Consider the following 27,571-nt stretch of genomic DNA (forward strand, 5'->3'; position numbering starts at 1 on the left):
TGGTTTGGAGGAAATTCTGTTTAAAGTTCCATTAATACTGGAACTGGAGCAATCTCAGACTTACTGCTGCTGTCCTGGGGTTTGTTGTATTTCACTTCATACTTTCTCCTCTACAGAGCTTTCTTAATCCTTCCTAAGAGACTTTTCATGCATGTCTAGAGACAGGCCAAGGGGGAATGGTTTGAAGCTGAGACACAGCAGGGTTAGACTGGAGCTGATTCAGTACCAGGGTGGTGAGACTCTGGCACAGGCTGCCCAGGCAGGCTGTGGATGCCTCCTCCCTGGGGTTGTCCAAGGCCAGGGCAGATGAGGCCTTGAGAAGCTCAGTCTAGTTGAGAGGTGTCCCTGCCCATGGTGGGGAGGTTGCAGTAGATGATCTCTGAGGTCCCTTCCAACCTGAGCCATTCTACAGTTTAATGATTTGTCTTTGGGTGGCTCTTTGAAGCCCTTCTAACCTCAAAACCCCCAATCTCTTGTGACATTAAGTATCAATGTGGGATATTTTTAGCTGCAATCTTTTTCACTTGATAAGGTTCTCATTTATGAGAGCAACCTTTTGCTCTATTGCCACGAGACTGCCTCACTCCACAGATCCAGGGATTATTTTTAACACCCTAGGGGACACAATCCAGAGATGTTACTCTAACTGAAAACAATTTTTGTCCAGTTCCATGACAGTCCTCTCATTCCCTAGGCAGTAGTAATATTTTCAATATTAGCCTATGTTGCCTTCACACCTGAGCCTGGCAGCTTCTTGCTCCTGAAGAGCTCCACAAAGAGCAGGAGTTCAATGACACTGATACTGAGCCTCAACCAACCTCTCATACCCTGACACAGGCAGGAACAGTCTACCAGATACAAATGAAGCTTTCAGAACTCAGTGATGAAAGCTTTAGGCCTAGAATAACCTGCTGTGAAAGCAGGCAGCCCCCACCAGAGAGCAGCAGCAAGTGAAGAGGTTTCACAGCACCGTGTTCCTCTAGGGCTTTGCTGCTGCACTGCTCTGGGTGAAATGGTTTCTTCTGTGGCAGTCTCACCCCAGACAACTTGTGTCCAAATGACAAACTGGCTTAAAAGATGAACATTTAAACAATTCCACTGGAGTTCAACAGATGTGGGAGCTGCCCAAGCAATAACCTCAGTGGCAGGGTTAAACAGTCTAAGAGTCTTCTCATGTTTCCCCTTGACCAAAGAATTATCAAGAAGTAACAACTCCCCCTTGGGCATTTGGGGCCTAATTCCTGGGTTCTGACATCCACAGAAGTATGCCCATTTAATTAAGTAGGAGCTGGCTCCAATCCTGAACAAGAGTGAAAGCAAAACCAGCTGAACTGGGAATCGCTTTGAGATTTGGAGGAACATCCTGGAATGAAGCTCTGGCGAGCTGCAGAAGCAGAGGGCTTTGGCCAGCCCGCTCAAGCTTTAGGAGCTCAGATCTTCCATGGCAGAGTACAACACCTCCAGATCTGCCCCTCGGCTGAAGCAAGCAAAGCTCTCCCTTGCCCAGATGCTCCAAACACAAACCCAAACGCAGTGTCATTGCTTCTGGATGCAGTGCAGAATACTTGGGAGCATGTCTCAGAATGAGCACTCCAGTGGAAAAAGGCATTCACAGCAGTTCCTGATGTGAGCCACAAATACCACAGGAACTACCAAAGGATTAAGAGAACATTAAAGAAAGGGTTTGAGTCATATCTGGGGGAAATTAATAATCACAAATTAGTGATACCAAAGGCTTAATCCTGGATTTGCAGGGCTATGATGGAAGGAGGTGAAGAGTAATCACATGTCAGTGTATTCAACCTCTGTGCAGCAGAGACCACAACTGGAATTCATCCAGGCCGGGAGCCCCCTGGAAGCAGCTTATGCTTTCATCAGGTTTTGTTCACTACACCAAACAAACAAGACTCCAAGCTAAGGATCCTAAGCTTCACCACACTATGAATAATTATAACTCATTAAGTTCAGCATCCTTTGAGGGAGACTTACTAGAGAAAGTTGCAGTCAAGACCAAAAGCTGGGAAGAATCAAGAGGGCTGTGAGCTGGTGCAGGTGTGGTGTATCCATGGTGCAGGCCATGCATGTGTGGCTGAGGGATGGAAGGGTTCAAGTTCCTGCAAGGCTGTGACAAGATATGAAGAGGAAGGGACAGTTCCTGCCTTCCAGTCAGCTGGGGAATTGTCTCCACTATTCATAGAGCATGGCTTACCCCAGAACTGCTCTGCTACTGCCTCTGCCAGTCTGCAATACCTAAACACCTGAACACAGATCTGCACCTCAGACACCCTGCTTTAAGCAGCTGTGCTAAGCAGGTTCAAGTGATTCTTGTTCAAAGCAACCAAGGCAGTTTCTAAAAGCAAAAGACACCGTCTCCCACAGTCTGGAAGCCACCAACAGGCTGCAATTACTCAACAGTTCCACTGACCTTCAGAGGACTCAAAGAAGGAGAGAACCCTGCATAGCTCGAGATGTAGGCAGAAATCCCTTCCACTCTTTTAAGCAGCAATAAGGTTTTCCTGGTTCACTATGACACCCCCCTGCTGGAACCAATGGTTCAGAGCTTTAAGTTGCCAAATATAGACACATTCAGAGAGATGGACTCCAGAATGGGGATCTGTTGAGACAGGCATCTACCAACACCCATCTGGAACCTGCAGCTGGCTATCACCTCCCTGTAGGCTCAGTGGCAGAAATAAGACACCGTAGGGTATGCTCCATTCACATCATGAACTCCAACAGCAGTTTTACAGGTTAAGACTTGACTGGACTCATGTTTGAATTCCACAAGCTCTTCACAAACCACTGCAGGACACACAGTGCACTTATGCATTCATTCAGACATGCTGCAATGAAGAGGTGAGTGCAGAGCTGCCGAGGCCGCGGCCCAGCCGCCGCTCCTAACCTACCTGAATCTCTGCGCCTGGTGGTGCACCGGCCCTCCGAACCGTCTAGCTGGTGAGTGACACAGCTGGGACAGCAGGGCCACATTTTTGTTCTGGTTAGGATTGGCTGCAAACTTCACTGTAATGGGTTCGGAGGAACCTGGGGGTTTGTGACCATTGAAATTTGTAATTGCCTCTTCTGCTTCTGACCTTTTGTCAAACCGGATAAATGCGACCCCTCTGGACAAACCTTTTAACCAAACCGATAGAAACAAAACAACAAAACAAACAAACAAACAAAATAAAAACAAAACAAAACAAAACAAAAAAAAAATAATTGAAGTTCAGGATAAACTGAAAAGAACTTTAAAAAGCAAAAAAAACAAACCAAAAAAGTTAAATATATGTTATATTTTCCACCCCCCCCCCTCCCCCCCCCCCCCCCCCCCCTCCCCTCCCTCTCTATTTATGGTCACAGCTTTCGAGTTCTCTACGTTTACCGCTCGGGTTCTTCGGCGGCTGGAGGATGAAGGGCAGAGTTAAGGAACAAAAGGACAAGTTAAAGACATTCACAGCAGCCACAGGGACTACAACAGACACCTCCATGAAATCCATCAGCAGCTGGCATTTGCAGTGACCCAAAAAAAAAAAAACCAACAACAACATCCACCCCTCCCAACATTTTCCGGTAAGTAAAAAAAGGTTCCATTGCAGTTGGTTAAAAACCAAACCCAACCCTCCTTAGCTTGGGTTACCAGCACGAAGCTTCATCTGCAAACCCAACACTGACAACACTGACACCAACTGGCTGGAGGGCTGAGCCCAGAGAGTGGTGGTGGATGGTGCCACAGCCAGCTGGCGGCCAGTCAGTAGTGGTGTGCCCCAGGGATCAGTGCTGGGCCCTGTGCTCTTTAACATCTTTACTGATGATCTGGATGAGGGCATTGAGTCCATCAGCAGTAAATTTGCTGACGACACCAAGCTGGGGGCAGGGGTTGATCTGCTGGAGGGTAGAGAGGCTCTGCAGAGGGACCTCGACAGGCTGCACAGATGGGCAGAGGCCAAGGGCAGGAGACTGAACACATCCAAGTGCCAGGTGCTGCACATTGGCCACAGCAACCCCAGGCAGTGCCACAGGCTGGGGTCAGAGTGGCTGGAGAGCAGCCAGGCAGAGAAGGACCTGGGGGTGCTGGTCGATGGTAGGCTGAACATGAGCCTGCAGTGTGCCCAGCCAGGGCATTGCAGCCTGATAAAACTCTGGGCACGTGGCAAGAAAGCAGAAGAGAATCCAGCCCCTACAATTACCCACAGGCTGGTCTCTAGGAAAGGCATCTTTCCACTGGCAAAACTTGCAGAAATAACCTCTCCTATTACTGTGTCAAGCATGAGGAGTCCCAGGCAGCCTTCTGCCTAAGTCACTGCACCTACAAATGCTGCAGAACAGCAGTGGAGGCTGGCTAGCAGCTGTGCAGCTGCTGCTCCTAGAGTGAGCTGCAAAGCAGTCAGCCTCTGAAGTTTATCTGTTGTTTTATTTCTTGCTGTCAGCTTCCAAAATAGGAGGCTAGAATAGATCAGTTCATCAAATCTGAGCAGACAGTGCTACATGCTCCAGCCCCACTGAGATGAGCCAGGAGGAGAGGCACAGAACAGCAGCAGCAACCAGAACTCAGCAAGGGCTATTCCAGAGCCCAGCATGCTGGCACTTCTCCCCCATTTGTGGCTGTCCATCCCAGTGCTTCCTGGGTGCTCTCTCACACAAATGCTGGAGAAAGTCTATTTTAAAACAGATTCCATCTCCAGAGGTAGAGAACCTCCTCTGCTCAGGTGAGTGTAAGAGCACAAATCCCAGCCAGATGAAGATAGGAACTGAGGTTTTAAAGCCAAGGCCTGGCTGCACTCCTGAGGGGAGGCAAACCAAGGCTCTGTGCACTGAGCTACCCTGGAAGCACCCCCCATTCCTCCAGCACCACCTTCATGTGGGGTTAGCTGGGAACAAGCTGTATGTTCTGAGCTGACAATGACATAGAGGCATGGCCCAGCACACTCCATAAGAAGCATGAGATTGTGGAGAGATGTGAATGGTCTGACTGCTGCCATTTGGTGTGCACTTGCAGCCCAGAGAGCCAAGCAGAGCCTGGGCTGCAGCAAGAGAAGTGTGGCCAGCAGGGCCAGAAAGATGATTCTCCCCCTCTGCTCCACTGCTAAGACCCCACCTGGAGCACTGCCTGAAGCCCCTACAGGAAAGATCTGGAGGTGCTGGAATGTGTCCAGAGAAGGGCCACAAGGATGAGCAAAGGGCTGGAGATCATCTCCTATGAGGACAGAGTCAGGTTGTTCAGTCTGGAGAAGACTCCAAGGAGATCTAATTGTGGCCTTCCAGGATCTGAAGGGGGCTACAAGAAAGCTGGGGAGGGACTTCTGAGGGTGTCAGAGAGTGATAGGACTGGGGGGAATGGAGCAAAACTAGAAGTGGGGAGATTCAGATTGGATGTTAGGAAGAAGTTCTTCCCTATGAGGGTGGTGAGACACTAGAACAGGTTGCTCAGGGAAGCCTCAGCCCTGGAGGTCTTTGCAGCCAGGCTGAATGTGGCTCTGAGCAACCTGATTTAGTGTGAGGTGTCCCTGGCCATGGCAGGGCGTTGGAACTGGCTGATCCTTGAGGTACCTTCTTACTCTGACAACTCTATGATTTCATAGTTCTGCCAAAGACAGATGCTAGGCTTGACTCCAGCAGCAGCCAGAGGAGGATGACTCTTTTGGACACTTATCAATACAAGTTTTCAGTGAAGTCTTCTTGCTTCTACCTATAGCTGTCACCTAGCTAAGTAGCTCTAGAGACAGAACCATGCAGATATCAAAGCCTAACCAAGTGTCTCCTCTCTAGAGAGGAAGGATCCCTGGCGTGGCTGCAGTGATTACTCACCTCAGATTTCTCTGTGGTTACAGGGCAGTCTGACCAAATCACTTCAAAGCAGAGGTCTACACAAGGACCTACCCCTGGTGGAGATGTGTAACAACTTCACACTGCAGACTTCAGCATCTGGTCAGACTAATCTCACCAAAAGCTGCTGCTGGCCTGCTCTAAATTACAGGAGGTTCCTCAGAGCATGAAAATGGTTCCCTAGCTGCTGGGTGCCAGCGTACATCCCAGCTGACAGGAATGCCACAGGTGGAACTGCTGCAGTTAGAGGATCTCCTGTTCTCACACAGCACAGCAGCAGGGAACTGGGGCTCCCTCCAAATCTAACCATGCCACAGGGGCTACTGCAGACAGAACAGCTGAGCTTGCAGCTTAAGCCAGGCTCCTCACTCAGTCTGAAATAAAGGAGCCAAGGAACTAAAACTCTGCAAACACTCTCAGGATGTCAGCATTGAAGTTACAGTGGCAGCACTTTGGTGTCCCCTGAGCTGAGTGATTAACTTAGCAACTCCTCCCTTTGTTTTTCTACTTTAAAACACAGAAATCCCCAAACCACAACAACAAAACAAAAAACCAAACCCCAAGCATTCAAGAGGGTGGCACTAAATGTGGTCATTCACAGGTTAGCAGTAACCACAGGGCTGGAAGGCACCTCCAGGGTTTTACAGTGAGAAAACTGGGTGTGTTCCCAGTTGGGAGAACAGTCAAAACACATCCTTGTGCTTTTGGATGGATAATTGTTGCCTGGGGTTTACCTGAGGAAGACAGCTGCACGTGTGCAATGCAAGGGCAATGTCAGCCCTCCATACACTGCACTACAGTAAGGAAGTGTCACAACAAGACAGTAGATGGGGACAGACCAGCAGCTGACAGCAGGAGCAGAGAACACGACAGGAGGTTTGGGCTGCCAGCCAGCAGAGGAGGCAGCACAGGACACCCTGTGGTTTAAAAAGAACACTGGAAAGGGATCTACATGGACCCCAGATGTCATGAGCAGTGGAGGTCTGAGTTAGTTTGGGAACTGTCAGTCTCAAAGACACCAAAATGGTTCCCAGTGCAGTCTGCTGAAGGAGTGCAGGGCTCACCTGTGGTTTGATCCACCAGCACACGCGAGTTGATGATGCGTCCAAAGCGTGAGAACATATCTTCTACATCCTTCTGTGTCATGGACCTTGGCAGCCCACTGATATATAAATTAGCATCCTTGATAACTTCAGAGCTTGGGCGAGCATAGGAGACCTGCAGAGGAAAAACAGTATTTCCATTCAGGGTGGAAAGAGGCAAGGGTAATTCATTTTGTCTTGCCTCACTTCTCACGCGCTTCTGGCTGGAGCTCAGAAACAGCTGAACAGGGAGGAGGGAAGGAAAACAGCCAGAACCAAGTGAGAAAAGTCCCACCCCTCTATGACTCAACTACAACTCCATTCACTGGGGTCTCATCCAACAGCTAAAGAATACAGATGTACTGCAATGAAGAGACAGCAGCAGCCTAAACCAATACCTCCAGCCAACACTTGCTGTGTTGAAGAACCCCTGCCTGAAGTTCTGACAGCGATGCAGGACCTGCCAGTAACCCCAGATCACACCAAGAACTTGTGCTGTGGGTGCACTCCTTAAAGCCTCACAGGACTTAGAAAACTGCTGCTGCTCAAGAAAGTTACAAACCTCAGCTAAGCAGGGATGGTTTCTTACACCCAGCACTGCATTCGAGTTCAGAGACCACAGAGTGTTTGAGATGTGCCTGAGGATGCCCCCTCCCTGGGGGTGCTTGGGGCTGGGTTGGATGAGGCCTTGAGCAACCTGGGCAAGTGGAAGGTCTCCCTGCCCAGGGATGATCTTTAAGATCCCTTCTAACCCAAACCATTCTATGAATCTGAGTTCAAAAGCCTGATACCACTTTGGAGTGAGCCAGCCTACTGCTGTGATGGGAATGCAAAGCAGTGGAATATGGGAATGCAAAGCAGTTACCAAACCTGAGAGGCTCAACAGCTCCCTGCACTGCTGCTCTTCCAGCCCCTACAAAGCCTTACCCCCAGAATGAAGTTTATTGGAAGATCACAAAAAGAAGTTTCATAGAAGACCAAACCAAACCTGTCCAGCCTACCTTGATAGTTTTTGACTGCAGTCTGAGGCCATTCAATGTGTTTATTGCTCTCTCAGCATCCTTTGCAGTGACGTAGTTCACAAAGCCATAGCCTAAGCTGTGTCCTGGAAGAACATTTTGAGAATTAATCCCAAGAGAAGGAAGTTATCAGCATCAATGTGAAAGGAAATGAGAAAAAGCAAACAGCATCAGAATCCACACAGCAAGTATTGAAATAAGCCAAACAAGTTCTCATACATCAGAAGAAATAACTCAAAGCTCCTTCACTGCCACTCCGGGCACCCCACACACAGCGTGGGTCAGGCAGCCACAGTTGATCCAGGACCAGTGACTAACCCAAGGCTGAAACCCTGACCCTGAAGAGCTTTTAAGATTAACTGTGCTGGACCAAAGGCAAGGAGTTAACAAAGTTCAGTGGCACAAACTCCTGTAGACAAAGAGCAGGAAAAAGTAAGAAAGTGTTAACAGATGAACTGCTTGGTAAGACAACATCATTCCTGTGCAGCTGCTCCAACCTTCCCTCCTAGAGACGTGAGGAGACAATGCTGTCAGTCCCTCATACACTCATGGAGCTCATCAGCAGTGAGTCTCCCACACCAGATTCAAGTCAAGCGCAAAAAGCTCCTCTTGGATGCCAACATTTCCTTGCTGTTAGCTCCTGTAAAGTTCACTCAACCCTTTAAAAAAGTATATTATTAATATCAATCTTTAAAACGTTTAAGGCAAAGGATATTTGGATACTGATTTGTTCTGCTTCTACCTTCAACCCCCACAAGCACTATTATCAATTACAACACCATATACTAAGACAACTTCAAGTTGCATTTTCCCAACAGTTAGAGGCTCTTACCTAAAACAGAGCTAAAAATAACTAAAAGCCTGGCAAGACTCAGTGCAACAAAGCAACTCTCATTTGGTACTGAGGTTGTTCAGCCTGGAGAAGAGAGGATTCCAGGGGGACCTTAAAACTGCCTTCCGGTACCTGAAGGGATCCTGCAGGAAGGCTGCAGAGAGACTTTTCCTGAGAGTGTCTAGACACAGGTTTGCAGCTGAGGCACAGCAGGATTAGACTGGACCCTTCCTCTGCACCCTTTCCACCAGCAGCTCCAGGTCCTTCTTGTGCTGGGGGCACCAGAACTGAAGGCAATGCTGCAGGTGGGCTCTCAGCAGAGCAGAGGAGCGGAATCCCCTCCCTGTGCTGCTGCTCTCCCTGCTGTGGATGCAGCTCAGCACTCAGCTGCCTGCTGGGCTGCCAGGGACCATTGCTGGCTCCTGAGAGGAGGAAAGACTGGATGGAAGGAAGATCCAAATAGCCCTCCAAGTGTTATTGCTAACAGCATATGAGCTACTTCAGAACAACTGGCACAGCACAACTGCCTGGCACATCCTCTGCTTCTCTCCGCTGTGTTGTGAAACTTAATAGACCATAACTCATCTAGACCCAAATAATGTCATCGCCTGTTTCCTAACAGCCTCCTCCCATAAACAGTCCCAGTTCATTTTTACTGCCTGCAAAAGCCCTTACAGCAGCCAGCTCCTGTCTGTGCTCACCCTCACACAGCAGCAACACTCTGCTCTTACAGCCCCAGCGCCACAAGAGCTGCAGCAGCACAGATCCACTCTCGTGGACAGCTGGAGTGGGAAACCACTCTGATAACCCAGGTCAGCTTTAACTCCCCTTTGGAAACAAATGCAGCAAAAGCAAGATCTTGCACATCAGCTTCTGCATATTTGTCCTTGCAAGACCTACAGGTAACACTGACCAGGATTTTGCAGCCATCTCTCACAGCATAGGTGTGTGATTTCTTTACAGCACTGATTTTCTGGTTTCCTAGGCAAAGATGGTCAAACCTTTAGATCCCATCTGGCTCAGCCACAATCACTCATCTACTGACATTCTTTTCCCTCCCAACTAAGAAAACAAATAATTTAACAATTAGAAAAGTGTTTAGCACCTGGCCCCAGCTCACTTCTCCAGAACCTGACCAAGGAAAGAAAGATCACCTGCAGAGGAACAAACAGCACAGGCAGCAGGCAATGACATTTTCCTCCCTAAGAGAGTCCAGCACCCCTTGTGTGCAGCACACCAGCAGCTTTAGGTAGCTTTTCAGCCTATCCCCAAATCCACACAAACATCAACATCCCAGCAGAATACTGGACAGAATCAGTTCCTAATAATGTTTAGGAAACCAGGTCTCTAAAGGCCAGGGGAACAGACTCCAACAGGCCTGCCCCACTGAGCCCTGCAGACCAGGCTGTCACTCCTTGGGGGGACACTGCACAAGGAAGGGGGTGACCAGATTGTCCCAGCAGGGAAAGAGCAGCAGTATTCCCCACCAGAGACATTTATTGAACTAGCTCCTGGCACAGATCAGGAGTTCAGCCTCCAAGCAGTGCATCTGACTGTCCTGCCCTTTCTCCTTGCCCTGCTGTGCTCCCAGGAGGGGACCAGCTGTACACTGCAGAGCAGCTGTGCTCCCAGGAACCCTGCAGGCCTGCAGCCTGCCCTTGCCCAGCAGCTCGCCTGCACAGCACCTGACAGGTTCTGTCTTCTTGTGATGCTTGAGATCAGTGATAAGATGAAGCTATTTAGTTTGGGTTTTATCCTGTACATAAGTAACAGCACTTATGGACACAGAGGACCAACAGGGCCCAGTCCCTGTCAGCGCAGACCAACCAATTCCCTGCCCCTCAAACATCAGCTTTTGTCACATCAAAAGCAGTCAGATTTTTGTCCCAGGCACTGTGCTTAAAAACCTGTTCCAGAACCCCCTCCAGTGCTCTCCTTTACTAAGTGTGGGTCTCCAGACTTGGCATCCACTGGTTCTTGTGCAGGCAGTATCACCAAGTGTCACACACTTCACCTTCCTAGTGCCTGTTCCCCAAAACTAGAGTGGCCAGATCCCATTGGCCTCCTCACTGCTTCTGTTTGAGCAAACTTCCCCACCTCTGATTTTGCACAGGTTGCTCAATTGCCTGCTCCTCAGTGAGTGTCCTGGGGAAAAGGAGCAGGGCTGTGCTGGGGTTTACAGAGCCACAGATTACCAAGAGAAGGACCTGAAAAGTGGCAGCACAGCAACAGTCACATTTCCTCACATTTAACAATAAGTTCACCCCAAACCCCATAAATTACAGCTCTGTTCACTTCTACCTGCCACTAGGTAAGAACACACCAATTCCCTGTCTTACTCTGTAAAAACCTGGAATACAGCCCTGACCTCTTGGTACTAAGCACCTTTAAATGACACCAGGGTAACAGGGCTTCACAATCCCAGGCACCAATCCAGCCTGGGTGCAGAGTGGGGCTGAAGAAAGTCTTGGGGGTGCTGGGTGCTGAGCAGCTCCCCAGGAGCCAGCAGTGCCCTCCTGCAGCCCAGAGGCAGCTGTGTGCTGGGCTGCAGCCAGAGGAGTGTGGGCAGCATGGCAGGAGAGGGGATTCTGCCCCTTGGCTCTGCCCTGCTGAGACCTCACCTCCAATCCTGCCTCCAGTTCTGGCGTCCTCAGTAGAAGGAGGACACAGAGCTGCTGAAGTGAGTCCAGAGGAGGCCACAAAGATGATCCAAGGGCTGGAACACCTCTGCTATAAGGACAGGCTGAAGGAGCTGGATGTGTTCAGACTGGAAAAGAGAAGGCTCCAAGGGGACCTCAGAGCTGCCTGCCAGAGCCTGAAGGGATTCTACAGGAAGGCTGCAGAGGGACTTTTCCTGAGGGTCTAAGAGACAGGACAAGGGGGAATGGTTTGAAGCTGAGATACAGCAGGGTTAGAGTGGAGCTGAGGAAGGAGTTCTTCAGTACCAGGATGCTGAGACTCTGGAACAGGCTGCCCAGGCAGGCTGTGGATGCCTCCTCCTTGGGGGTGTTCAAGGCCAGGCTGGATGAGGCCTTGAGCAGCTAAGTCTAGTTGAGAGGTGTCCCTGCCCATGGTGGGGAGTTTCCAGATGAGCTCTGAGGTCCCTTCCAACCTGAGCAATTCTAGGATTCCTTCAGTGCCAAAACCCTCAACTCTCCCAAAGCTGGCAGCAGACATTAAACTGCCTTGCTCTAAACACCTCACACGTGGATCTCAGCCATCTCCTGCCATTTGGTTACTGGTTTCATGATTGAACAGGGCAGGAGATCTGACACAGGACAGCCCTGTCATTGCAGGAGGCACCTTCCCCTGTCTGAGCACTCCTCAGCAGTCCTCTCTCTGTTCACAACTTGGCTTCAGATTCCTTCGGCCGAACCAGTCTGAACTGCCTGCCTCTAGGAAATGCCAGGAAATAGAGGAGGAATCAGCACTTCTACAGCCTTCCAATTTATGCCAAGTCTTCATCCCAGACAAGGAACAACTTGTTTGCTTTACCATGGTGTTAAGAGGCTGCTAGAAACCTGTCATGCAAAGGAAAGCAGAACTGTAATAGTTAATTACTATCAATTGAAGTGATTTGGGGGCAAACCCCATCTTCAGAAGGCTTTGTAGAAGTCTGCATAGACATAAATGCAACTGGGCTCAAGGGGCAGAGATTTCAGTAAGCAACAAGCAGCTCCTTATCTGGATGAATAGCCACAAACCCTAGCTTTAAGCAAACTGCTCCTTCAGCAGAAAGAATCCAGTTCTGTTTCTGTGATAAAAGCCCTTTCATGGCAGAGGGCTCAGTTTTGCTGTGCATCACTTGGGTTCTGGCCATGTCCTTCCTTTCTCTCCCAGCTTCCCCAGACTCTGCTTCAGCTCTGAGCTTATTTCTTCCTCTCCTCCTCCTGCTCCTGACTGACAACTCCAGTGTGCCTGGGGAATACAAGATGAGAGCAGAGCTGGTGCTTATTTACCCCTGCTCCCTCTCACAGCAGCTCCAATGGGCTCTCCCCAAGAACCTCAAGAAAACCTAAACTGGCTGCTGTTGTGTCAGAGCACCTCAAGTGTGGAGGCATTTCAGCTGAGCAATCTTTCTCTGAACTGGGAAAGTGTTAATTCAGCCCAAGGAAGTAATACAAAGATGGAACAGATCATCCCAGATGTGACTCAGGGGAGGATGTGGAGTCCTGGAAAAGGAGCAGAAGTTGGGCTTTTCTGTTTGCTTGGCTTTACAGAATGTGCTGTGAGTGCTAACCAGCTGAATGTGTGGGAATGCACCAAGAAGCAGCCTGAGCCTGCTGAAAAAGCAGAATTCCAAGTGGTGACTGCAGTTGCAGAGGCTGAGAACAAAGTGCTCAGATTAGCCCTGTGTGGGCTGCCTCCAGTGCAGTGACATTGGCTGGGGACACCACCACACCAACCCTGAGCAAAGCGCAAGCACCCTCACATCCAAGTCCCCACAGAAGGGCTGTGCCGGTGCGAGAAGTGTGGCAAGGCAGGAGGGCAGAGCCAGGCCAGGCAGGAGGGCAGAGCCCAGCATCAGGAGGCTGTGCTCTAACCCCTGAGCAAAGTCACCACTGCACACAGCAGCTTTTGTTTCCCAAGGTCCCAGCACCCAGGAACAGCAGATGTGGCAGCACAGAGCCTGGCTGAGCAGGGAGCTGCTGGCAGGGCTCCAAAGCAAACAGGCCACATACAGGAGCTGGAGGAAGTGACAGCCACAAAAGCAGGGATTCAGAAACTGTCCTGCCCCAGTGCCAAAGCTCAGCTGCAGCTGACACTCCAAAGGGATGGAGGCAAACAAAGAAATTATCTCAAAGGTAACAAGCAAAGCTTCTCCTGCTGTCTCAGCAGTGCAAGGCTGCAGAAGGCAAAGGTGGGATGGCTGCTGACCAGGTGAGCGATGTGGTGGCAGTGGCACAGGAGCCCTTCTTTGCCTGATGCTTCACTGGCAAAGTCTAACAGGGCCTCTGCACTTGGGAAAGGGTTCAAAGAAGGACCAGTGGGTGAAGATCACTTAAGGGACAGACTGGGTGAGAGAATTTGACCCATGCACATCCATAGGACAAGACAGACTCTCCGAGGGCAGGGCTGCCACAAGGAGCAGCCTAACCACTGGAGAAATGCTGTACTCCATGAAGTGCAGCAAGGACAGATGCAAAACCCTGACCATGGGATGGAACAACCCTGGCAGCACCACAGCGTGGCACTGACTGAGCAGCTGTGCAGAGAAGGACCTGGGAACCAGTGTGGAGCAAGGTGAGCAGGAGCCAGCAGTGCACTATGGGAAAGTGAAGAGCATCCTGCACTGTCCTACAGCCAGAATAAAAGACAGAATTGTTTTGGATGGAAATGGCCTCCAAGGTTGAGTCCAACTATCAAGCCAGCACCACCACAGCCATTAAACCATGTCCCCAGGAGCCATGGCCATAGGTTTCTTGAACCCCTCCCCCCACATCCCTGGGAGGAGGCCTGGGCAGCCTGTTCTAGAGTCTCACCACCCTGGTACTGAAGAACTATTTCCTCAGCTCCAGTCTAACCCTGCTCTGCCTCAGCTTCAAGCCATTCCCCCTTGTCCCTTCTCCAGATGTCCTCAGAAGTTCCTCTGCAGCCTTCCTGAAGGATCCCTGGAAGGCAGCTCTAAAGTCACCCTGAAGGCTTCTCCAGGCTGAACACCCCCAGCTCCCTCAGCCTTTCCTCACAGCGGAGCTGCTCCAGCCCTTGGATCATCTTTGTGGCCTCCTCTGGACTCACTCCAGCAGCTCTGTGTCCTCCATCTGCTGGGGACACCAGAACTGGAGGCAGGATTGCAGGTGAGGTCTCAGCAGATCAGAGGAAAGAGGCAGAATCCCTGCTCTTGCCCTGCTGCAGCCTTTTGAGTTCATTTCTGGTGTAGCTCTTAAACCAAAGCCTGGAATGACCCCAGCTGCTCCCTGGCTGGCAGAGCAGGCTCTGACAGTTTGCAGTGGACTAGTTCTCCTGTCACACATTTTTGGAAGCACCTACTGAGGTTATTTTTAACTGAGAACTCATTTCTGTAGGCTTCCACTAGTTCTATTCTGTCATTTTTTTGTCCACTGGTCTCAGGAGATGACGCTGGTTTCTGGCTTCTCATGATGTCCTTCAGCCCAATGTTAAGTCTGCTCCACATCCTACCTTCTAACCACTTTTTTCACTTTAATAGTCTTCAGAACCTGACAAGTTCCACACAGACTGTTTAGCTCAGGTTAGAATACAGGCAACTGCTATTTGTTACCCCCTTGGCAGCTTCTGGTTTCAAACCACAGGAGGAAAGACATTGAGGGGCTGCAGGGTGTCCAGAGATGAGCAACAAGGCTGGTGAGGGGTTGGGAAGGCATCATATACAGAGAGACTGAGGGAGCTGGGGATGTTTGGTCTGGAGAAGAGGAGGCTGAGGGGAGACCTCACTGCCCTCTACAGCTCCCTGGAAGGAGGCTGCAGTCAGGCTGGAGTTGCCCTCTTCTCCCAGGTAACCAGCACCAGGATGAGAGGAAATGGACAGGGAACATTTAGGTTGGACATTAGGAAAAGTTTCTTTGCTTCCAGAGTGGTAAGGGATTGGAACAGGCTACCCAGGGAGCTGGTGGAGTCCCCATCCCTGAAGGTGTCCAAGATGCTGTAGATGTGGCACTTCATGACATGATTTAGTGGCCATGGTAGCTGGGTTACAGTTGGACTCAATCTTGAAGTTGCAGCTTCAGTTACTCTACCATGACCTTAACAAGGAAAACCAACCAAATAAAACCACACCAAAGCCCCAGCAAACAAAACACCACACATACCTCCCCCCAACAAAGAACACACACCAGAAAGAAACCAATGACAACAACCAGAAAGCTTCTTGAGGGAGTCAAACTGAATTTTTGCATGTGTGCAAAAACCTTAAGTATTTCAGCACTGATCTTCCAACCCAACAGTGGAAGGGCCTCATTTCCCATTCCAAGCCTGTTTGGACCAAATCCACCACCAAACACAGAAGCCCACCTGGTTATCACTGGTCTATCACACAGCTCAACCTCAGTCCTTCACTGAAGGTATTAATGATGCATTTCAGCCACTCCAAAAACATGAAGCTGAAACCCAGTCTGAACCCAGAGCTCTTTGCTGAGCCAGTCCTTAAGTACCCACTCCTGCATTCCTCAGCTGCTTCAGCTCTGGCACTGAGGAGCTGCTGGGCTCCCCCTTCTCTCTCCCACTTGTAACATGGTGACCACTCCAAGTGCCCCAAACCCAGGTCACATGCTGCTGGAGACAGAGCTAGGTACAGTGGGTCTGGTACAGGTACTGAGACAGACCCAAAGCTACCCTTGGCCATGCAAACACCAAGAAAGCCCTGCAAAAGTCCCATGAGACAGTGTTTGTGCCAGGCTGAGGGCAAAGCCAAGCCCCACTGGGCAGTCTGGTGCCTAAGCTGGTAGCAGTGAAGGGGAAGGGGCCTGGGGTCCTGGCAGATGGAAGGATGACCATGAGCCAGCAATGTGCTCTTGTGGCCAGCAAGGCAAATGCCATTCTGGGGGGGATTAGAAAGGGTGTCACCAGTAGGTCAAGAGAGGTTCTCCTCCTCCTCTACTATGCACTGGTGAGGTTGCATCTGGAATATTGTGTACAGTTCTGGCCCCCTCAGTTCAACAAAGACAGTGAGCTGCTTGAGAGAGTCCAGCAGAGAGCCACCAGGATGATGAAGGGAGTGGAACATCTTCCATATGAGGAGAGACTGAGGGAGCTGAGGGCTCTTTGCTTGGAGGAGACTGAGAGGTGACCTCATCAATGTTTATAAATATGTACAGGGTGAGTCTGGAGAGGCTGGGGCCAGGCTCTGCTGGGTGGTGCCCAGTGACAGCACCAGGGGCAGTGCTGGAAGTTCAGGCACAGAAGTTTCACATAAATATGAGGAAAAAACTTTTCACAGTGAAGGTGACAGAGCCTGGTACAGGCTGCCCAGAGGGGTTGTGGAGTCTCCCTCTCTGGAGATACTCAAGACTTGCCTGGATGTGTTCCTGTGCAATCTGGTGTAGGTGTTCCTACTCTGGCAAGGGGTTGGACTGGATGAGCTTTTGAGGTCCCTTCCAGCCCCTGAAATTCTGTGATTCTACAAACTGAGCACAAGATTCTCAGTAAGGGATGGAAACTGACCCTGCTTTGGAGCTACTTTCAGCCTGCCACAGCATTCATCGACATCAAAAACTGGAGAAGCAGCCTGGTGGCTTTAAAGAGTTTCAATGTTAAGAACCTGGTCATGGCACATGGAAGCCTGCTCAGCACCATGCTGCAGCTGAACCAAATCCAACACCACAGACACTGGTCAAAAATTAAATACCTTGCTCAAAGGAAACACAAAAACAGCTTTGCCTTTCAAATGGATTCCTGAATGCAAGTGATCAGTCTGCAGGAAGCTAAGCCCAGTTCACTGAGTCATGAAAGCTGCATTCCAGGCAGAAGGCATTTTCTGCCTTAGATATTTCATTAACTGAGAAAAAAAATAATGTATCAGTCACTGCTTTATAAGAAAATACACATTATCACCAACCACTGATTCCACCTCTGCAAATAGTAAAGGCAATTCTAAAGACAAAATGCTTTAAGAGCACCAAAGCTGTGATTTCAGTGAGAAGAGGTAAATTAATCTAAAAAGTCCAATTCCAACAAAAGGAGAAGCTGCTTCCCTTCTGCCCAGGCCACTACACCCCACAACATCTTGCCAATACCACAGCTTCCCTGACCTCACAGAAACCAAGGTCAAGAAGCTGAGCAGATCCTTCTGCAGCTCTAATTTCCTGCTAGCCTGTCATGGGGTCAGAAAAATGCATAAGGAAAGCAGGACTGGGCCCCAGGGCTGCTCTCAGGGGAGGCCAAACATCAGCTCTGCTCAGAGCTGGACAAGCCAAGAATCTTAACACAAAGGGGAAGAAAAGTGAAAGGAAGTAAAAAGGCCCCTGAAGAAGTTCATTCTTGGTTACTGACACTCCAAAACTATTAGGGAGCATGGAGAAGCCTGGGAATTGCTCCTGACAGGGCTGCAGTTGAAGGCAACAGTTGGCAGCAGCAGGAGTAAGTGGTCTGAGCAAAGCAGCCAGGCAGAACCAGACACTTGCACTTCAAAGCCAAGCTGGAATTTTGTCCACAGGCACTCAGGGGCTATGCAACCTTACAGGAATTTCACTTTTGATTCCTCAGGGGGGTGTTAGCAAAGCTTGAAGCACACAAGCAGGTTTTGGACTTTAAACTACACCCAGCACTGTCAGGTTCTGAGTTAAAGTAGACCAGACTCTGCCAGACTGTTGGATGATACAGGGAACTGCGTGGACTCTCCAAAGTCAGGCAGTGCTCTGCCTTGCTTCCCACCTGAAATATCCTCACCACCCACACAGACCATTCTGTGCCTGCCTGAAAGGCTAAGGTGGGGATGAGCCATGCCATCTGATGAAAGCTTGCTGTAAATGAGTGGGTTTACGTCCTTGCAAAAGCAGCCTCCAGAGCAAAACCTCTGCCTCTAAGCATGTCGAGGTGTATGGCAGTGTGTGGGCTGAACACTCAAAGCAAGCAGCACTGCAGGGAAGTATTTCATGATTATTTTTACATGCACACTTTGTAAGCAGAGAGACAGAGCTATCACATAACACTTCACCTGAAAGAAATTAGAGACATAGAAAGCAGAGAAGCCCTTCTGAAAGTAAACTCTAAAGTTTAATTATTCAGCTCTCGTGCCTGCCCTCAAGCACACAAAATAAAGCAGCCAAATCTGTTAAGACAGCACCAAATGCTCGTGGGGTTGATCAGCTTTTATGGAGTTTTTACAGCCAGGGAAGTAGTTCCAGACCTGCTTTGTTGTGGATAAGATAGTGATCCAAGTCAGTATTGCTAGGCTCTGAAACACGACACTGAGCATGTGCAGCAGCAAACGCCCCACAGCAAGCAGCTGAGCACAGCCAGTTAACAGCACAGGAACCTGCAGTTACAGAAACCATGCTCCCACTGATCCAGGTTCTATGAATCCTGAACAGGAATACCCAGAAGTTGTAAATGAAAACTTGGAACACCGCAAGGATCCTTCCCAGGACAGATACAAAGCTCCTAAGAGCAGCTGCTCTAGCAGCATTTGCTGTGTGCAAGGAAACCAAGGTCCAAAAATCTGAACAACTCCTTTCCCTCGGTTTTCAAAGCTCCCACTAAGAATCCTAAAGAACAGGCAAGTGAAATTCCTCAAGAGTGGTAAGGTCTGCAAGGTGCCACTCCTTCACTGACCAAAATCAGACCCAAAGGTTGGTTTGTAGATTCAGTGCTCAGGGAGAGACAAAACTGTTCAGATTATAGGAAGAATAAATAAGATGAGGCCCCTGGTGTTTGCAGTGAGGAGCTGCACCTCTTGGGATTCTTAACCACATACAAACCAGTCATTAATTTAGCCTTAATTAGTCCAGCTCCCTAATAATATCCAAGGCCTTGGGGGTGCTGGTGGATGAGAAGCTCAACCTGAGCCAGCAGTGTGCACTTGCAGTCCAGAGAGCCAACCAGAGCCTGGGCTGCATCAGAAGTGCGGACAGCAGGGCCAGGGAGGTGATTCTCCCCCTCTGCTGTGACCACATCTGGAGTACTGTGTCCAGTTCCAGAGCCCCTACTACAGGAAGGATCTGGAGGTGCTGGAAGGTGTCCAGAGAAGGGCCACAAGGGTAAGCAGAGGGCTGGAGCTGCTCTGCTATGAGGACAGACTGAGGGAGTTGGAGTTGTTCAGTCTGGAGAGGAGAAGGCTCCAGGGAGACCTAATTGTGGCCTTCCAGTATCTGAAGGGGGCGACAAGAAATCTGGGGAGGGACTTCTTAGGCTGTCAGGGAATGATAGGACTGGGGGGGGATGGAGCAAAATTAGAAATGGGTAGCTTCAGATTGGATGTAGGGAAGAAGTTCTTCCCCATGAGGGCGGTGAGAGACTGAAACAGGTTGCCTGGTGAGGTGGTAGAAGCTGCATCCCTGGAAGTTTTTAAGGCCAGGCTGGATGTGGCTCTGAGCAACCTGCTCCGGTGTGAGGTGTCCCTGCCCATGGAAGGGGCTGGAACTGGCTGAGCCTTGAGGTCCCTTCCAACACTGACAATTCTGTGGTTCTAAGTGAATTACATGCACACTTGGCAGCAGCTCAGCTTGACTATACACACACAAGTATTTCCTATTTCTCCATCAAACAGCATTCAGATAAGGATTTGCTTGAGCAGCCAACCACAAAGTGTCTCAGACACTGCTGGTACCTGCAACTTTGTCGCGGATGAGCTTTGCAGACTCAACTTCGCCGATACTGCTAAAGAGACTCCGCAGCTCATCCTGTGTCATGTTCTGAGGGAGGTAGTTCACAATTAAATTTGTTCTACCAATATCATCCCTGCAATCTTCAGCCATGTGATCTTCATAACCATTAGACATGTTATAGTACACCTGCAAAGAGAAAGAGCCCAAGTGAGTTGCAGATCTTTGCACTTCAAGAAGTTCTCCACCTGAAATAAGTCTGAATGCTGATGTCAGAGCTGAGAACAAGCAGCTGCTTCAGCTCCACGGTTTTTCCAGTCACAAAACAAAACAGGGTTTGTTGAACATTCCAGCACAATTCACTCTTTCAAAGGAACAGGCATGGCAACATACAACACATGCACCACTGAAGAGCTCTTAAGGGCAGCTGTTCTACCTTAACAAAACCAACCCCACACTGCTGCAACCACCAAAGTGCTCACAGCCACAGAGGCCACAGCAGGTTCCCTGCATCCAAGCTCTTGGACCAGCCAGAACCACAACTGCCACCTCAGCCTTCACTCCCACCTTATGCCCAGAATCACAGAATGTCTGGGGTTAGAAGGGAACTCCAGAGATCACCCAGGCCAGAACCCCTAAAAAGCAGAGCAGCAGCCAGACCTGCCAGGCCTGGGTCAGTCTTTCAGCTGGGGACTACCAAGTTTCTGAATGTTTTATCCTTCACACGTTGCTCATCCTGCACCTCAAGGCCCTGTTACTGTGCCACAGCTGCCTCTGGGTCACTGCTGGACTGCACACGTAGGACCACACAATCACTGAGGGTGCAAAAGCCCTCCAAGATCATCCAGTCCAAACCTCACCCCAACACCACAAGGTCCCCAAGTGCCATGTCTATTTATCTTTTGAACCTCTCCAGGGATGGTGACTCCACCACTTCCCTGTGCAGCCTGTTCCAATAGCTCTGTGCAGGACAGGATGTGGCTATGTGACACACAGGGAAGGGAAGCCACCAAATGCTAACCTCAGAAACCACTCAACACTTGCATGAGGTCAGAGTGAAAGATCAAGGCTCTATTTAGAGCTGAGCCTCCAAACCCTCACCATCACTGAGGTGTATCCACTCAAACTCTGTCACCAGATCCCTCTCCAGCACTCCACAAACACCCTGCCAAAACCTCTGCCAGATCTACCTGCCCTCAACCCCATCCTCCTCCCTGCCCAGCAGCCAAGGCCAGGCCATGCTTCCCTAAGACCAGGGGCTTTCCTCATAGCCAACAAGTCCCATCCCTAGAGAAGTGAGCAGCACCAGCACCATTCCTTCCCCAAATACTCTTCCCAAGCCACCAAAGGTCTTCTGGCAGCTGGGATGTGCCTGTGGCTCCTTTGGGATAGCCACTGGCCATCAAAGGAGCCAGCAGTGGCCTGTGCCCACCTCACCTCCAGTGGGTGGACACTTCCCACATGAACCTGTACAGAACAGTGACTTTGGTGCACAGCAAGAGTTTCACAGTTTGGGTTTGCTCTCTTTTAAAGCCTTGAGAAAACAACCAGAATTTCTCTCACAAAGGTACTCCCAGCCATCAGCAGGGACTGAGAGCTGACATCTCAGATGCAGGGGACATCTGCAGCTCCAACTCACTGCAGACCCATGCTGCTCTTCCTCCATACCCTGCCAGAAAAGCAGATTTGTTAAAGCACTTTTACAACCACTTTGAAATTGTCAAAATCAGGAGACCTAAACCTTACCCTGCCACAGGAGAGAGAGGTCAACAGGCTGAGGAAACCTGGACTGGGCTGCTCCTTGCAGCAAACACCACTACCAGGAAGGTCATATCTTGTCTGGCTCAGCTCTGGTTCTCAAGTTTGCTGCTACAGATTTGTTCATCCTCACAGCCCAGAAGCTCTCTCTAGTTCCAAAGGAGCATTGCTTTGTTTAACAGCTCTTAAAGATAGCTCTGAGGCCCACACAGAAAAGCTGTGAAATACCTGAAATGAATTCATGCCCTCCTGATGCTCACAGACTCACAGAATGGTAGGGGGGCTGGAAGGGACCTCTAGAGATTGTTGACTGCAACCCCTCTGCCAGAACAGGATCACACAGGAACACATCCAGGTGGGTCTGGAAAATCTCCAGAGGAGACACCACAACCTCTCTGGAGAGCCTGCTCCTGGCCTCCAGCACTCTCACACCAAAGTTTCTCTTCATGTCGAGGTGGAACCTCCTGGGTTCCAGTTTGTGCCCATTGTTCCCTGTTCTATCACAAGACACCACAGAAAAGCCTGGCACCTGCAACTTGACATCTACCCCTCAGAAACATATAGGAGTTGTTAAGATTTCCTCTCAGCCTTCTCAAGTTCAGTTCAGATCTCCTCCTCTTAACTCACTGGTGCATTTTAACAGAGAATCTAAGCACTTTGACATCTCAGCACCCAGGCAGGGCAGCTTCCACCAACAAGCTGCAAGAACATTGAAGGATGAATGCATTTCAGCTCAAGCTCTCCCAGCAAGAGGCAGAAGACCAAGCACTTTCATTTTTTAGATTAAACTAAGGCTCAAACAAGAGGACTGAGGTGGTTTTGGGTTGGTTTTTTTCCTTCAACCACAAGCTCTCTCTTCAGGAACACCTTCAGAAGTTAGGCTGCATAAAACTAAATCAGCTGAAGTGATCATCTTCCCCTTGACTCTGCTCTGCTGAGACCTCACCTCAAATACTGCCTCCAGTTCTGGTGTCCCCAGCATAAAAAGGACACAGAGCTGCTGGAGTGAGTCCAGAGGAGGCCACAAAGATGATCCAGGGCTGGAGCACCTCTGCTGTGAGGATAGGCTGAGGGAGCTGGGGGTGCATAGCCTGGAGAAGAGAAACCTCTGGAGGGACCTTAGAGCTGCCTTCCAATACCTGAAGGGATACCTCAGGAAGGCTGCAGAGGAACTTTTCCTGAGGGTGTCTAGAGATAGAACAAGGGGGAATGGTCTGAAGCTGAGGGATGGCAGGGTTAGACTGGAGCTGAAGAATAAGTTCTTCAGTACCAGAGTGGTGAGACTCTGGAACAGGCTGCCCAGGGAGGCTGTGGCTGCCTCATCCCTGGTGGTGTTCAAGGTCAGGCTGGATGAAGTCTTGAGCAGCTGAGTCTAGCTGAGAGGTGTTGGAGGAGATGATCTCTGAGGTCCCCTCTAACCTAAGCCATTCTGGGATTCTATGACCTGTTCTTACAGACCCAGGTTACCAACTCTAAGTTCAGCTTCACACCATGGTATTCCAGAGTACAGCAAATGAATGCTCCTCCAAGAGTTGAGGCTAATGACAAAGTCAAGCACTGGAAACTTGGCAGCAGACTTGCAGCTCTACCTCCCATCTGAAAGTTCAGGGTAAACCTTCCAAGTTCAGCATTAGATCTGTGTCTCATGGACTCTCTTTGTGCCCCCATGGTACCACAGGCTCAAAGATGAGCTTTGTGTTTAAACTTTTCCCCAACACACTCATTTGGCCAAAAGACTTAACAGGAGACACTCTACAGAAGCATCTACTAAAGATTCCTCTAGCTGCAGTTTGCTTCAGAACTGAGCAGGAGTCACAGCACAGTGCCTGAAGAATGAGCAATCCCAGCTGAATTACAACAGTTTAAGATCTTGCTGCTTTTCAGCCAGCACCAGGGCAGCTGTTTGGAGAATCTCGGAATGCTAGGGGTTGGAAAGGGACATCTGGAGTCCAGGCCCCCTGCCAGAGCAGGGTCACCCAGGGCATCTCAAACAGGAACATATCCAGGCAGGTTTTGAAGAACTCCAGAGAAGGAGACCACAACCTACCTGGGCAGCCTGCTTCAGGGCTCCAGCACCCTCACATTAAAGAATTTTCTCCTCATGCTGAAGTGGAACCTCCTGGCTTCCAGTTTGTGTCTTTTTCCCCTTGTCCTGTCCCAGGACACCACTGAAAAGAACCTGGCCCAGCCTGGCCCCTTCTTGACACCCACCCTGCAGATATTTACAGACATTGATCAGATCTCCTCTCACCCTTCTCCCCTCCAGACTAAGCAGCCCCAGGACTCAGCCTTTCCCCATCACACAGATGTTCCAGGCCCTTCAGCATCCTCACAGCCTCTGCTGGACTCTCTCCAGTATATCCCTGTCCCTCTTGAACTGGGGAGCCCAGAACTAGACATTCCAGATGTGGTCTCACTAGGGCAGAGCAGAGGGGAAGGATACAAAAGCTTCCAGTTCAGTGCAAGGAGGCAGCCCTGCAGTGCCCTGTGGCTGCCAGTAGCTCTGCTGTGTGCTGTGCACGGCTGGGTCAGAAGCACACCAGGAGGCCTTTCAAAAGTAGTGATGTTGAGTTACAGCCACCAGTACAAGACAACTACAGCTCTGTGAAGCTACAGACAAGGGCCTGAGCAACAATGGCTGCTGCTTTGTTTCATGCATCAGGATCCTCAGGGATGAGCCTTTCCAGGGACTGCCATGCTACTGGCAACTGGAAATGGAATAATGGAAAAAGTCAGGAAGAGTCACTAGAAACACTGTGTCTAGAAAGGAAATGCCTGCAGGAATGGGCTTCCTGCCCCTTCACTAGGCACACTTGACATTGATTTCATACTTTCCTCTTCTGGAGGTCAGACCTTAAATGTCAGTAAAGGAGTACAGCATTTTAGAAGGAAACATGGCTCCATTTCTGCTCACTGGAGATACAGCACAGCAGACTTCAGCTGAATCCTTTTGTCTTCTAATATGTAGGAGCGTTAAGAACTTGCAGCTTACCAGAGAGGTCCTGCTGCCCTTCACCTGCTGCTGAGCCTTCTGCCCCCATTTCTGTTTCAAGTGTCCCCACGAACCAACCCCAGGGCCCTTCTGTCCACAGGATAACCAATTTGTGCCATGAAAGCAATGGCAAACTGCACCAGGAGGGAAGCATTGCTTGTCATGTCAGCAATTTTAATCTGCTTTCTCTGCAGCAAGATAAGCACCAAAGCTAATGCTAGAGGATAGAAGAGAGCAAGAGGAAAGGCTGCGAAGGTAAAGCAAGGGAAGAGACTCCTGAGGTGACTTTAAGCTGCCAGGCTGTTGTACTGTGAAATTATGTTCCCCTCCAGCTCTGTCAGAACCTTCTCTGTTCAACACAGCTGAGCTATAAAACATCTTTAGGACTGTCTGAACAGAAGCAACTCTGCTTGTTTGTGTCCTGTGTAGAACTCAAGCCCCAAGCACAACACACCAATATATTGCTGAGTATGGAAGTTCTACAGTACAAGGAATAAGCAAAGGAAGGTTTCTGCCAGCTTCACAAGTTTGAATTTCCTTCACTTGAACCAAATTTGCCCAAGATACAACACAAACCCTTCAGAGAACCACAAAACAGCCTAGGCTGGAAGAGACCCTTAGAGATCATCTAATCCAAGCCACAGGCAGGGATCTCTCTCAACTAGCCCAGGTTACTCAAGGCCTCATCCAACCTGGCCTTGAACATCTCCAGGGAGGAGGCATCCACCACCCCTCTGAACAATCCATTCCAGACTCTTGCCACGCTCATAGTGAAGAATTTCTTCTTGCTGCTCAGCTTCTCCTACCAAGCTGAAGAAGTTACTACAGATTTTATCACCTTCCAAAACAATGACTTCAAATTTCAAAAAGGAAAAGTAGTTTTCCTTCTCACCCAAGGTGTCTCCACTGCCTACAGAGGCAGCAGGGCCAGGTGCCAAGCAGAGGGAGCCCAGCACACCAGAAGTTACAGACTCACTGGCATTAAGCAGAATTGACAGGAGCTTGGCAAATGGCTATCAAGTTTACATCATTTTACCACGGCCTCCAATCTCACTGCCTGCAACATTTAACCAACTCTAAGGAGTGCCTAAGGCAATGTTGATTCAGAACCAATTAGGACTGTGAGGAAGCCTTCCATCTGCTTTTCTTCAGGAAGAATAGAGGAAGCAGTTGCACAAAGGCCTGGCAAACACTGCCATGGGATAACAGGAACGAAGCCTGTAGGAGCTACAAAGGCAGAGCAGAGAGGGAAAGGAGCAGAGCACAGCACTGATCAAGACACTTCTCCTAATCCTTCACCAAGCACTTAGACAACCTCCTACAACAGCAACACCATCCTGACCATTCTAGAAGTCAGTGGGAAACCACTTCCTCTGCTGGCAATGAACAGCTGCCATGCCAGTGAGAATAAATTCTCTTTCCTGCAGAAGAGGAGGAGACCAATGCTATCTACAACTACCTGAAGGGAGGTTGTAGACAGGTGGGGGTTGGTCTCTTCTCCCAGGCAACCAGAACAAGAGGACACAGTCTCAAGCTGCACCAGGGGAGGTTTAGGCTGGATGTGAGGAAGAAGTTCTTCCCAGAAAGAGTAATTGGTGCCCAACATGGGACTCAAACCCACAACCCTTGGATTAACAGTCTCATACTCTACCAACTGGTTTTTCAGTTGGGGTTTTTTTGCACTGAACATGACCCATGGAAGTGCACAAGCCTCCAAAACGTTTAAAAAGCACAAATGCTGCTGGCAACACACCAATAAGAACTTCTTCCAACTAACACCAAGGATCTCTGTCCAGGATTCTAGGATACAGGGTCTGGAAGTCTTGGCTGCAAGGTGTCTGCCAAAGAAGCCCTGGATGAATCTGAGGAGATCATTTGGAACAGAATACTGACATGAAAGACAGTGGTCTTCACGATCAGGCAAGAGACTTAGCACATCTTCACCTGGTTCACAGGTCTGCAAAGGCACTGAACCACTACAGGGATCCAGCTTGGATGCAGACAAATAAACACCATGAGCGCTGCAGCTACTGCACAGCTTCAGAGAGGAAATTCTCCTGGGAGCAGTGAGCTCTGTGCTCCCTCATGCCAGCAATTAGTAACTTCATTAGCATCCTAGCAGCAGCTCTTCTCACTCCACCAACTGACCTGTTCTCATTCATGCAAAGCAGCTCTCCAGCCCCATGCAGCACTGCAGATGCAGAGCTGAGCACTGACTTCAGCTGTGCTAAACACAACATCAGGGCTACCTCAAATATCTAGGGTCTGCTATCAGAAGCACACTGACTCCACCAGGACACTTGACCAGAGAGCTGGATGAATGTGTTCACAGAAGCTCATGGCATGAGGAACAGGCCATACTGGGCACAGCATGGTTCTCAAACTACAGCAGAAGTGAGGCTGCTGACAGGTTCTGCCCACATAGCTCAGCCTTTCTGTCCACTGAAGTTCAAGACTTCAGGAGATGGTGTCTCACAGAACCCCCTAAACTGATGGAGTCCCTTGCTGGGGATAATAGTGGTGAATGAAGAGGGACCCTGAACTGCAGCCAGTGACTCTTTGGCTGTTCTGAGCAGCTCAGGCTTCAGACTCAAGGTTCTACTATGAAATAAACTGGCTGGCCTCAATCATCTTCTTGGGTGCTCCAAGCAGAGCTTCAGACCCATACAAAGAGAAGACCACCTCCTGCTTCATCAGCACATGGCTGTCGCTATGCCCCAACCTGCAAGTCATGGCTGACTCAGAGGCAAGTAACAGATGTGGCTGTCTTGGACACTGCTTTACCACTCAACTCCGAGGCTGCAGTGCAGTGTTCCCTGGACACCGCA

The 27,571-nt window shown here is 49.8% G+C and overlaps 1 protein-coding gene across 2 annotated transcripts in view; it reads right to left on the reverse strand.

Moving 5' to 3' along the window:
- ELAVL1 (ELAV like RNA binding protein 1) overlaps positions 1-27,571 on the reverse strand; it is a 38,038-nt gene that overhangs the window by 3,391 nt on the left and 7,076 nt on the right. For both annotated transcript variants that reach the window (XM_054175473.1, XM_054175472.1), the window contains exons 2-5: positions 19,999-20,182; positions 7,907-8,010; positions 6,888-7,041; positions 2,907-3,132 (exon numbers count right to left, since the gene is read on the reverse strand). In XM_054175473.1, coding sequence (XP_054031448.1) covers positions 2,907-3,132; positions 6,888-7,041; positions 7,907-8,010; positions 19,999-20,170 — 656 coding nt within the window. In that variant the 5' untranslated portion in view covers positions 20,171-20,182. The remainder of the gene's footprint in view (positions 1-2,906; positions 3,133-6,887; positions 7,042-7,906; positions 8,011-19,998; positions 20,183-27,571) is intronic.

The sequence above is a fragment of the Dryobates pubescens genome, chromosome 31 (genome assembly GCF_014839835.1).
Source record: "Dryobates pubescens isolate bDryPub1 chromosome 31, bDryPub1.pri, whole genome shotgun sequence".
NCBI lineage: Eukaryota > Metazoa > Chordata > Aves > Piciformes > Picidae > Dryobates > Dryobates pubescens.